General features: G+C 35.8%; 1 protein-coding gene across 2 annotated transcripts in view; it reads right to left on the bottom strand.

Annotated features, from left to right (window-relative positions):
• Positions 1–13287, bottom strand: part of LOC145252595 (opioid growth factor receptor-like protein 1) — a 58786-nt gene that overhangs the window by 33567 nt on the left and 11932 nt on the right. Inside the window, exons 2-3 of one of the 2 annotated variants that reach the window (XM_080112276.1) lie at positions 10782–10830; positions 3890–3931 (exon numbers count right to left, since the gene is read on the bottom strand). In XM_080112276.1, coding sequence (XP_079968402.1) covers positions 3890–3931; positions 10782–10830 — 91 coding nt within the window. The remainder of the gene's footprint in view (positions 1–3889; positions 3932–10781; positions 10831–13287) is intronic. The other variant, XM_080112277.1, reaches the window with a different exon arrangement.

Here is a 13287-nt window from a genome sequence, read left to right on the forward strand (position 1 = left end):
GTTAATGGGATAATATCATAGTAATCGTTAGTAGTGGAAATATGGAAAATTTGATTACTTAAGGGAACGGCTCATCAAGATTTTGTTTACATTGGACTTGAAAACAACCAAATTGTAGTCAGCTGGAAAGCAGGCAATTGGAAGAGAGCTCCACAGGCATGGAGTTCTAAGAAAGAAACTTTGTTCATGGAATCTACATTTAGGTTTAAGCACAGATAAAGAGTGTGGGAAATTATTGATAGTGGTTTTAGCTAGACAAGCATTTTTCGTGAAAATTTGGTGAAGGGGGGGGGCATATAAATAAAACAAAAACACAGGAAGAACAAATCAATGGAAACGAAACTGCAAGAAATGCCATAAACTGCCTCCTCCACACACTCCCCCTTCCACACATAGAATATGATGGCACCAGCTTCTGCTGATACCACATAAATGATTATGAAGAGTCAAAGAGGCTAGAATGACTGAGGAGGAAGAGCACTAACCAGACCTCCACTGAAAAGATGCAGATACTACTGGGACCTTGAAAAGGCTTATTGACACCCTAATCTAAGAGATGACCAATGGTTGTTGTTGCAATGGTTCCCAAAAGAGATGGAGAATACTGAAAATCTGGGGAGACTTGCTGTCACCCAGACTCCAGGGAAGACTACTAGTTATTGTCAAAGAGCAATCGCAGATGATGACCACTGTGAGAACTCCTAGTGAGTTGGTCATCATCATCAGGTTAACATATGTTACATCTGTACTTCCAATGTGACCAAACCAACAAAGTCTCCTGTTCTACACACATCTCCCTATACTATCTAGATTTAATTTTTTTTTGAGATCATAAGTAATGATGGAACAATTGAAGTACCCCCCCCCATTCGAACACAATTACCAATTTTGTTCTAAATTCCACAATTCCGATACAATTACTGATTTTGATATGAAAATTGCTTAAATTGAAGAAGTGGGGGTTAGAGGATAGTCTTATCTGCTTTAAAATGTTAATATAATTTTCTTTTTAATTTGACAAACTTCTGAATGTTTTTCCTTTACGTATTTTAAATCCAAGGATTTGATAAACTCATTGCAAAAGTTTCATCTATATCTTTCACTTGTGTATTTTCCCCTATTTATCCACTTTATGCCATTTTTACTTGAATTCTTTATTACCATCTTTAAATTTTTATCAGCCAATTTTTTCTGCTGCCATTTTTACCTGAATTCTTTATTGTTATATATAAATTTTAGTTTTACTGGCAGTTTAAAATCAATAAATATTGATCATTTTATCATTTCATGTTTGAGAGACTGTATGGTTTAAAGCCAGTGTCCTTGAGAATTTCCTCCATTTTTTGAACAACTCCTCATTTTGCTGCAAATAATTAGCAACTTCCAGAAATGCCCGCTTTCTCTCTGCATCCTCTGGTCTACGAAGGTTTTGTTTCTTAGAAGAATCAGCAGAAGAGAATGCCTTAGGAATGTTTTTATTGGAATCAAAGTTTCAAAACATGTTTGTGATAATGTGCTTCTTGTGAAACATGTTTGTGATAATGTGCTTCTTGCAAAACATGTTTGTGATAATGTGCCTCTTGTGAAACATGTTTGTGATAATATGCTTCTTGCGAAACATGTTTGTGATAATGTGTTTCTTGTGAAACATGTTTGTGATAATGTGCTTCTTGTGAAACATGTTTGTGATAATGTGCTTCTTGTGAAACATGTTTGTGATTATGTGTTTCTTGTGAAACATGTTTGTGATAATGTGTTTCTTGTGAAACATGTTTGTGATAATGTGTTTCTTGTGAAACATGTTTGTGATAATGTGCTTCTTGTGAAACATGTTTGTGATTATGTGTTTCTTGTGAAACAAGTTCAACTGCATAACCTATTCTACCTTTAACAGTGTATTCCGAGCCATCATTTTTTTTTTTTAACTTTCTCACAAACTTTTAACGCTATACCCTTAAACTAAATAGTTTTTCCATGGAAAACATCAACACCTCTTTTCTTTCTATCAGATTTTCCTCCAGAACCACAAAAAAGACAATGTTTCTTAGTTAAACATACATGAAGAGCAGATTGTATGGGATGGCATTTCATCATGGGTGGACCTGTTTTTATTCTCAATTCCTATGTATTTAGACACCTTTTAGGTTATGTAACCAGATTTTGTGAGTACCGTGAAAATTATGGAAACAGACTTTGTAGGCACCCTGCAAATTATGCAGACAGATTTTGTGGTAACCCTGTAGATTTTGTAGCCAGACTTTGTAGGCACCCTTTAGATAATGCAGCCAGACTTTGTAGGCACCCTCTAGATAATGCAGCCAGACTTTGTAGGCACCCTCTAGATAATGCAGCCAGACTTTGTAGGCACCCTCTAGATAATGCAGCCATACTTTGTAGGCACCCTCTAGATAATGTAGCCAGACTTTGTAGGCACCCTGTAGATTATGTAGCCAGACTTTGTAGGCACCCTGTAGATTATGTAGCAAGACTTTGTAAGCACCCTTTAAATAATGTAGACAGACTTTGTAGGCACCCTGTAGATTATGTAGCCAGACTTTGTGGTCACCCTGTAGATTATGTAGCCAGACTTTGTAGGCACCCTCTAGATAATGCAGCCAGACTTTGTAGGCACCCTCTAGATAATGTAGCCAGACTTTGTAGGCACCCTCTAGATAATGTAGCCAGACTTTGTAGGCACCCTGTAGACTATGTAGCCAGACTTTGTAGGCACCCTCTAGATAATGTAGCCAGACTTTGTGGGCACCCTGTAGATAATGCAGCCAGACTTTGTAGGCACCCTCTAGATAATGTAGACAGACTTTGTAGGCACCCTCTAGATTATGTAGCCAGACTTTGTAGGCACCCTCTAGATAATGTAGCCAAACTTTGTAGGCACCCTCTAGATAATGTAGCCAGACTTTGTAGGCACCCTCTAGATAATGTAGCCAGACTTTGTAGGCACCCTCTAGATTATGTAGCCAGACTTTGTAGGCACCCTCTAGATAATGTAGCCAGACTTTGTAGGCACCCTCTAGATAATGTAGCCAGACTTTGTAGGCACCCTCTAGATAATGTAGCCAGACTTTGTAGGCACCCTGTAGATTATGTAGCCAGACTTTGTAGGCACCCTCTAGATAATGTAGACAGACTTTGTAGGCACCCTCTAGATAATGTAGCCAGACTTTGTAGGCACCCTCTAGATAATGTAGCCAAACTTTGTAGGCACCCTCTAGATAATGCAGCCAGACTTTGTAGGTACCCTCTAGATTATGTAGCCAGACTTTGTAGGCACCCTGTAGATTATGTAGCCAGACTTTGTAGGCACCCTCTAGATAATGTAGACAGACTTTGTAGGCACCCTCTAGATAATGTAGCCAGACTTTGTAGGCACCCTCTAGATAATGTAGCCAAACTTTGTAGGCACCCTCTAGATAATGTAGCCAGACTTTGTAGGCACCCTGTAGATAATGTAGCCAGACTTTGTAGGCACCCTTTAGATAATGCAGCCAGACTTTGTAGGCACCCTCTAGATAATGTAGCCAGACTTTGTAGGCACCCTCTAGATTATGTAGCCAGACTTTGTAGGCACCCTTTAGATAATGCAGCCAGACTTTGTGGCCACCCTATATACTGGCAGGTGTTGAATTCCATGTGTACATCTCCTACCTAACAACCAACTATTCATAACTGTCATTAAGAATAAAGATATAGTGTTATATTTTCATATGTTAGTGTTGTTATTTTTTTAAAGGCAGCAGAAATACAACGTAATGAGTTTAAAAAAGGTTTTTAAATTTCTGACATCAAAGGTGCTGTGTTTCATATGTAAATTTCATCGCATTTTATTGTTACGAGAAAGTTAGAAAGACAACTTTATAGCTGAACTCACGTATTTTTTGTTGTGTGTTTCCTGCATCCACAGTTCCATAATCTGTTTAGATAGCAGCAAAAAAAAAATAGTTTTTTTAAATGTTAAAAGATTTGCAGAACTTTAGAAATTGGGTACTTGTGCATAATTTGAACCAGACGTAACCAACTGCCCATTCTGCTTTACATGACATGATGTCAACCGCTGGTTTTCACTGTGCATCCCCAAAAGCATAATAACGCTACTCAAGGAAAACATTTAGATATAATAAAATTATCAGAAAAAAATATATGTAGCAAAAATTAAAAAGAAACACTGACCTACCATAACAATTTCTGTTTTATTCTTGTAATAAATTATTTCTAAGTGAAAATAATAAACAAGTTGTATTTTTTTTTTTTGAGGATTTGTTGTTTACTCAATTTGATTTTTTTTTTCCTTTCAATATTTTCCCCAAAGACCATCTGTTTCTTTGCCGTGCACTGATTGGCTGATTCGCGTCAGATTACAGTTAAACCTGAGCTCATGACATCATGCTCCTCCGAGCAAAGCCGAGCAGTTAGTTACGTCTGGTTCAAATTCTGCACAAGTCCAGAAAATGTATTTAAATGAGACTAACATTCAAGTATCTGACTGAGAATAAAAAAGACCGAAAAGATATTTTACAATGGCATCTTTATAACAGGCCAAGCGATCATGCAACTGTGGTCTTTTTACTAGAGGTGATGTGAATTTACTTAGCTGATATATACAACAGTTAAAATCAAAGGAAAAATTTTTCTGTGAAAGATATTTGCTACCTGAACAGTAGCTTGCTATGACGCATGCGACAAGCAGAAGATATTGTTGTTTGGAAGAAACACCTTGCAGACTTGCATATAATTGTCTTTCACTTACGGGATATCTTATTCAGATAATGTCAGGTCATCAGGCGAGAATACAGACCGTTTTGGGGGCCTTTCTCTTGCAAGGAAAATTAAGTGAAATTAAGTTGATGCATTTATGTGCTATGCATATTAAATAATAAGAATGATAATAAACTTATTGATTAATTCTAATTGGGTTAGAATCTCTTTTTAGAATGGAGTTTTTTCTGAGCAATGAGAGTAAAGTATTATCAGGTAGAATGATTTCTGCTGACTGACTGTAATTTTTACGGTATTGAGCAGTTCATTCAAATGCAATTCAGATAATCAGCTTCACAGTGAGGGGGGGGGGGAGTATGCAACCAGGCCTTAGAGTGGAAGGCCCCGGAACTGTATGTATTCTCTCCTGATTACCTGAGATTATCTGGAGGATGATATGAAATACCCCACGGAAAACAAAAAAAACATGATTATATACAAGTCTATGACTGAATAGACTAAGAAATTAAATGAAATACCTCACAAAAAAAAAAAACGATAATCACGATTATATATGAGAAAATAAAGTAAGAAGAGGAAAGCACTGAAACAACCCATTTTCTCTCCTGATAATCGACATTAACTCGAAACTGAAATGGATTACTTCACAAGTGAAAAAACCAAAAAAACATCATTATATACGAACCTACAAGGTAAGCTGTTTCTTTCAAAACACAATATCTTCCGTTGTCCGTTGTCCGCTTGCTTCATGGCAAGTTTCTGCTACTGTTCTGGTAGTAATTTTTTTTATCTTACAACAGTTAAAATCAACTGAAAAGTTTTCCTGTGAATGATATTTGCTACTAGAACAGTAGCTTACAATGAGGCGTGCGACAAACAGAAAATATCATTGTTTGGAAGAAATAGCTCATCATGCAGACTCGTATATAATTGTGTTTATCAGTTGTTTTCACTTATGAGGTATCTTATTCAGGTCATCAGGCGAGAATACAGATTGCTTTCAAGGAAAATTAAGTGAAATTAAGTTGATGTTTTTATGTACTATGCATATCAAATAATAAGAATGAAAATAAGCTTATTGATTAATTCTAATTGGGTTAGAATTCCATTTTCACAATGGAATTATTTTCTGAGTAATGAGAATAAAGTATTAGCAGCTAGAATGATTTCTGCTGACTATCTGGAAATCTTTCATAAACAACGGTTAGATCTCTTGGCTTGCTACAGGAATGGTGTTGTTAGCGCACCATTTGCAATTATCAAATAGGTTTATTTAACAAGTACTTGTACCCTCTCGATATAAATACCCTTGACTAATCCGAAAAGCAGCAAAATCCCACCCCTACACTGTGGAGATCCCTAGATGCCAGAAAACCTTGTACTCAAATAGTTTCTTCCCTCAAACTGCTAGACTTTGGAATTCTCTCCTGGGCTCCTGCTTCCCTGATGGTATTGACATGCAGAAGTCCAAGTGTAGTGTAAACAGACATCTTGCTGCTCAACCCCCTACATAGTTTCCCTGTAAATTTAGTTCCAAATAATAGCCCCTTATATCAAAGTTGAACTGTGACTTGTGTATGGTAAAAAAGAAAAATGAAAACGTAGATGTGCCTCATATATTTGAAACCAATATAGCAGCAGCAGCAGCAGCAGCATTTCTAGCTATTAAAACTTAGAAATTGTGAAGAAGGAAAGCATGTAGCACATTATATTTATTTTTATACTAACCCTAACCCTAATCTCCATTTTAAATAAATTTAAGATTTTTGGAGATATAATAATTTTCTCGATTGAATGAAATACTTTTCACATGATTGTATATTGTACAAACTTGTGGTCTACAAAAAAAAAAAAAATTATTTACACTGTTACATAGGTTTTAAAAAATTGTGAAGGAGTAAGGAGGATGGAAAGACCAAGGAGAGAAAGCACTAACCAAACGTCCATAGGAAGACTGCAGAAAATAATGTCTGTTTTGTTAATATATTGATATCTATAACAGAAACAAGCATTGACTCTAATATCTAGAGAAGATAGGAAATATATGTATTCATGAGGATATTGTCAATATAAAGTAAAATTAAGTATAAAGTAAAATTAAGGAGGCTTATTGCCACCCAAATCCCAGAGACGGTTGCCAGTAAGTAATTACTGATAAGCGACTGTTGTAATAATACAAGGTCATTTGCATTACAGCAAGAAACCACTGGTAAGTGACTGTTGCAATAATGTAAATCATCTGTGTGAGAACTCCTAGTAGGTAATAATAATTGTGCTTATGCTGGAGTGAATAAAAGCTTGGACTCTCTTGTCAGACTATATTGTCCAATTTCTACTGTACACTCTTTAGCCCTTATCCTCGAGTGGCCTCTTGGCCTTGATAAGTGGTGATGCCAATGTAAAAAAAAAACAAAAAAAAAACCCAGATTTTAATCTTAGCTTTAAAGGCTTGGAAAATCTAGCCACAGTGAAAGGCTGATATTTATATATATATATATATATATATATATATATATATATATATATATATATATATATATATATATAGATAGATAGATAGATAGATAGATAGAGAGAGAGAGAGAGAGAGAGAGAGAGAGGGAGATACAAACTTTAGCAGACTGCCCAGCATTGCCCGGTTGTAAAATATGCTTAAATATGATATTTTAATTTATGCAGATTTCATATTTATTATTACAGATCCAATTTTCAGTTAATTATTATATTGTACCCAATATATAGTAGTGATTTCAAAAAATTTTGTTTTTTTAAATATATGACTTTGGTGCCATCAGATAGAATTGAAGCTAAAACATTTAGCTCTCCAGCAGTATTCACTACCATCTAAGCTAACAATGCATACGTATCAAAACTTGACAAATCAATACAGTTAAACGTAAAAATATACGGATAGAGCATGCACATTAAGTAAACCTGCCAAGTTCCAAAGTGTGTTAATAAAGGTATACATCATGATTCTGGGGCTAAAACTGCAGCAAAGTTTAGATGACTATATTTATTTTATCTGGCGAAGTCTATTATTCCTAAAATAGGTAGATCAACTTACACCATACCCAGACAAACAACAATAATAATAATAAAAACTTGGAAAGCATCATATTCAGCATATGACACAGAGTGGAGCAATTTTTTTTTGTTTTTGCATTGTTTATATTTTTTGGCATATGAGTCTGATAAAAGTGTTAGGAATTAAGAAAAAAACATGTTAGGAAAATCTATAAAAAAAAGTTGATCAGCAAATAAAGGGACATGGGATTGTTAATCAAGGTGTGGCAGGTACCTAGGATAAAAGATTAGAAAACAGAGGTCAATATATTTAGAGTTAGTTTACAGAAAGTTTTAGGAGTGACAATGATTTTTGCAATAGATTATGACAGTTTACAGACAGTTAAGGGTAGTTTGGAGTTTGAGACAGTTGAACACAGGTTGTGGTTTGGAGCAGATCAAAGTAAGCTTATGTCAACTGACAAACATTGTCCTGGTAGAAGACATTCTAGTGGAATTTAGTGCTTAACCAATGGCCCCAATTTTCCTCACACTTTTGATGACGGAGTCTAGTTTTTCAAATTCTAATGTAATTTTGATATGGAATATCCTGATATAACAATTCGTTTTTTATTCTGTATTTGGTCAATGAAGTAGAAATCCTTCCAGACAGAAACAATTTTTATATTTTATCCCAATCGACAGTTCCCCTTTCAAAGTAGTTGGATTTCACCATATTAAAAACCGATATTGTGTCTAACTCTGTCCTCAGTCATGTTTTGCCAAATCTCTCCTTCAGCAGAAATTGAATTTATTACAATTAATGTTTTGTTTATTGTGCCCTAGATGTTGACAAACATGGCCCCAACAGAAGACATAGTAATGGAATTTAGTTCTTAGAGGGTTATTTCCTGCGATGGTGCCAATCGATATATACAGTTGGAGTATTTGGTTCCTCTCTAGTTTATGTTTCAAATGTTTTGTTTTTTTTACGCTTGTGAGCCATTGCACTCCTCTCAGCAGCTGATAATGTGAGAGACTACAACACGGCCAGAACAGAAAATGAAAGAGGTGACCATGAAAACATTCCTGGGGTGAGTGTTTGTTGGTTGTCAGGTGAGGGAGGAGCACGTGATTATGTTAGATATTGACTGGGCAACACTGAAAGGTGGCTGGTCGACGGTTATTCTAATTATTCAAGCCAAAAAAGTTTTTTGTCAGTTAAAATATATAGAATAATAAAAAATATATTAGAATAAATATTTATTTACATTAATTCAGGAATGGTTACTTTAAAATGTTATCACAATTTAGTTGACTACTTAGAAATAAAAGCGTGTAAAAAAATCAGGTGATTATCTTAGTGACGTATACTAATATCATCATTTAGAGGGGGAGATAATTTTTTTGAAGTACGCGGAAATTAGTTAGTGTTTAGAGCTTGAAGAAGATGGATGGAACTGAGGAGCCAAACAATGGCTCAAAGCACTCGGGGAAGTGATGTGTCCAATACCTATAAAATGTAAGAAACGGTAGACCAGTGTGCAACTTTTCAATGGGGAAACATCTGGAATAAGAAGTTGCCAAAAATAAAACCCAAGGCTCTATCGTTCTTTGGGAGAATTTTATTGCAGGTATACATGTGTATATGGTGATTCTCCAGGTATATGAGGTCAAGTTTAATGTTCTCCAGGTATATGAAGTCAAGTTTAATGTTCTCCAGGTATATGAGGTCAAGTTTAATGTTCTCCAGGTATATGAGGTCAAGTTTAATGTTCTCCAGGTATATGAGGTCAAGTTTAATGTTCTCCAGGTATATGAGGTCAAGTTTAATGTTCTCCAGGTATATGAGGTCAAGTTTAATGTTCTCCAGGTATATGAGGTCAAGTTTAATGTTCTCCAGGTATATGAGGTCAAGTTTAATGTTCTCCAAGTATATGAGGTCAAGTTTAATGTTCTCCAGGTATATACTTTGTTTATCATGTATATGGTGATTTGTTTAAGGTTCTTCAGTAATATGAGACTTTGTCTAATGTTCTTCAGATATATCAGGACTTTTCTAATATTATTTATGTATAAGAGATTTGGCTAATGTTTATGACACTTGATCTAATTTTCTTCAGGTAGCTATGTCTGTTTTCTCAGATATATGAGGCTTTGTCAAATGTTCTATAGGTATATAGAACATTGTTTAATTTTCTACAGGTTAATGGAGCTTTGTCTAATCTTCTTTAAGTATATAAGGTTTGTCTAATACTCAACGTACATGAGGTTTTTCTAATGTTCTTCAATTATGGGTTTGGCTCTAATGTTCTGCATGTATATGGGGTTTTGTCTAATATTGTGTAGGAATATAATGCTTGGTCTAATGTTCTTTAGGTATATGTAGTTATGTCTAATGTTTTTTAGGATTTTGTCTCATGTTCTTCAGGTATAAATAGCTTTGCTAAATGTGCTAATTGTATTTGAGGTTTTAGTAAATTTGTTGATTTAAACATAATGTTATTTACTTTCATTTATCTCAAATAAGGTATTATTGAAATAAAGAGTTACTGTTATTTGGGATCATATTTCTAAGGAACATCCTAGGTGGGAAGTTAGGCAGCCAAATTGCTATGCTCTTTACATTTTAATCACTGCAGGCTGATACAGTTGGGAAACAAAGAGCAGGATGGGAATTACAAAGGCAAGCGGTTCAATGAACAAAAAGCTACTGTGAATGTGAGTGCGTGTGATTTTGTTGCTAGTCAGGTTTTGGAGATATTTATGCTGATAGGGTTCAAGTGCACATCATAAAATAAACTCAAGCCTACAACACTGTAGCAATGGGACAGGGGCTGGAGTTTTGCAGACCTATTGAGTTAAAGATTTTTTTTTTATACTCTACGCAAGATTTTCTCTTGGGCTACAACATTCTCATCATCATTCTGTCACACCAGATTTCTAAAGTTTGTATTTTTGTTTTAATTTTAATATCGATTGCAAATTTAAAAATTTTATTTAGTAACATTTATTCAAAGAAAAACATAAATTGCTCTTACGGTGAGTGATGGGCAAGATGGGTTCGCCTTCAAATGAATTCTTCAACTTCTGAAAGTAAAATAAAAAAAAGTAGATAAAATTTAGTTAAAAAAATAAGCACAAATAAATAAATAATAATACGTTATGGAAGATCAAGGAGAATGAAAATACTGAAGATAGAAAGCACTAACAAGACCTCCATTGGGTGAGTGTGAAGAGGACTGGCAAGATTTATTGCTACTCAAATTTCAGTGAAGGCCAATGGTATATGTCAGTGAAAATTTAATTGTAAATGGCTATTGCGATCACACAAATTCATTAGCAAAGGTTATCAAAGCGGTGGAGAGACTTGTTGTCACATAGACTCCAGGGAACACCATAGGTTGTTAACAGAGAGAAATCTTTGATGATAGGCTAAAATCTCACAGGGGTGGAATGATAAAATTGTCGCTCTTGAAAAAAAAAACATGATTCCAAATCCGGTTTTCTTTTTTTATTGCAGAGCATCTACTAGTTGGCTAATTGTGTACAAATCTCAAGAGTGATGGGAGCCTTCTATCGTGTCTAAAAGTGACGCAATGTTCAACAAGCGAGATCAGAAATGCGCCGCTGTACAACTCATGCTCTCGACCAATCCAATTCATGAAAACAGGACCATTGCCAGCACCCTCAAAATGCATCACTGGATAGCCATGAACAACAGGTACATGCCCAGGGTCATGAAAACAGTTTCAGGCCACGATTATGGTCTTTGATGTGGTTTCAAGTGAGGGTCACCTCACATCTTTGAAGTCGGCTTGAAAGTTAACACCAAAGTGTACCTGGATGTGCTGAAAAATGTGGTGATCCCCTTGCACAATCAAGTGGTCGCTGGCAAACTCTGGGTGTGGCAGCAAGACTCAGCACCGCCCCACTAGTCCAAAGAGACCTAGGCTTGACTTCAGAAGGAGTGTTACGACTGTACCCTTCTCTTATTGGTCTCGCTCCTTCCTGACCTGAACCTGCTGGACTACTTTGGTTATACGTCGAGAACATCACCAACATGACCTCCCACAACATCAAAGCCAGCCTGATCGTTGCCATCCACTGAGTATTCGCCGAGTTCCCATCGGTGCTTGTGGAAAAGGCATGCTCTCAGTTCCTGACCTGTATCGAAGCAGTGATTGAGAAGCTGAAGGCAGCTACATTGAATACATATCAACTCTACTACGTAATTAAGTTGCCTGAATTGATTTTTCAATAAAAGTTTTAAAAAATAAAGCTGTAGTGCTGTTTTTTTTAGAGTGACAACTTTATCGTTCCCCCCTGTCATAATAGTAATGTTAATAATAATAATAATAATAATAATAATAATAATAGAAGGAGTATTATAAGTGAAAAAGAAAAGGAAAAAGAAGAAGAAGGAGGAAGGAAGTAAAGAAGAGGGAGAGGAAGAAATAAGACATGGTGTGTGTGTGGGGATAGAGGGGAGGTTACATCGCCTGTAATGCTATGAAACCAACACTCGAGATGAGAACAGTAGTCCGAAGGATCCAAACAATACAAATAACCAATGTTCATCTAAAAAGTGTAAATAAAAATCACTTTTTTTAACCTCCTTCTCAACACCGACATATTGTTATGTTCTCATTGATGAGTGATCAAGAAACCAAATAATGTCTTTTTATACGTATGCACACAAGTGTCTACATGGGTGGGAGGGGTCTTTTTACCCACAAGAGCTTCTTGTTGCCGTCTCATATGTTGTTTCATGTGTGGCCAGGACCATCTTGTCTGTTTATTGATGCCTCCATTCAGTCTTGTGCAATCCTTAACCACGCCTCTCCCAAATCAGCACTGCTTGTATTCAGTGGCAAGAAGAAGTCTACGATTATTGGAAACAATGCCGAGATAAGCAGAGAGCACATACAGCACCTGGAATTCCCAAATGGTCACCCATTTTAGTACTGACCAGGCTCAGTGTTGCTTACCTTCAGTTATCTAATGGGAACCCGCATGTCAACATGGTTAACTAGATGTCAGTTTAACTAGACAAATTAACTACTCATATATGAGAAATGCAAGGAGACTTTGCAGAGTTCTTCAAGATTTTATTGGAGAGAATTTACTTCTGGAGAGAGAGAAACTAATAATTAATGCTTAACTTCTATCTAACAACATGGCTGATGGGCAGACAGACATCAGTAACATTCAGCTCAGATTATGTTTACATCATTTGCATGCCTGTTCACTTGAAAACATGACTCATGCCTAATCATCATCATTTGGCTAGGTTTTGTCTTGTGAGTTTGACCTGTTGATCCCGACTTCCTCACGTCAGCTGTCTCTGGATATAATTCCATTTACTATTAGGTTATCCTCATATGTACTAATGTGACCCTTATCAAAATTCACACTAGCTAAATCAACCACTACTTACTGACGTAGGTTTCTACTATGTAACACTATATCCACTTCTTGCATTGTGATAGCGTTCTATGATCCTTTATATATATATATATATATATATATATATATATATGTGTG

Source organism: Euprymna scolopes, chromosome 29, assembly GCF_053919585.1.
Source record: "Euprymna scolopes isolate OS-2025 chromosome 29, ASM5391958v1, whole genome shotgun sequence".
Lineage (NCBI taxonomy): Eukaryota > Metazoa > Mollusca > Cephalopoda > Sepiida > Sepiolidae > Euprymna > Euprymna scolopes.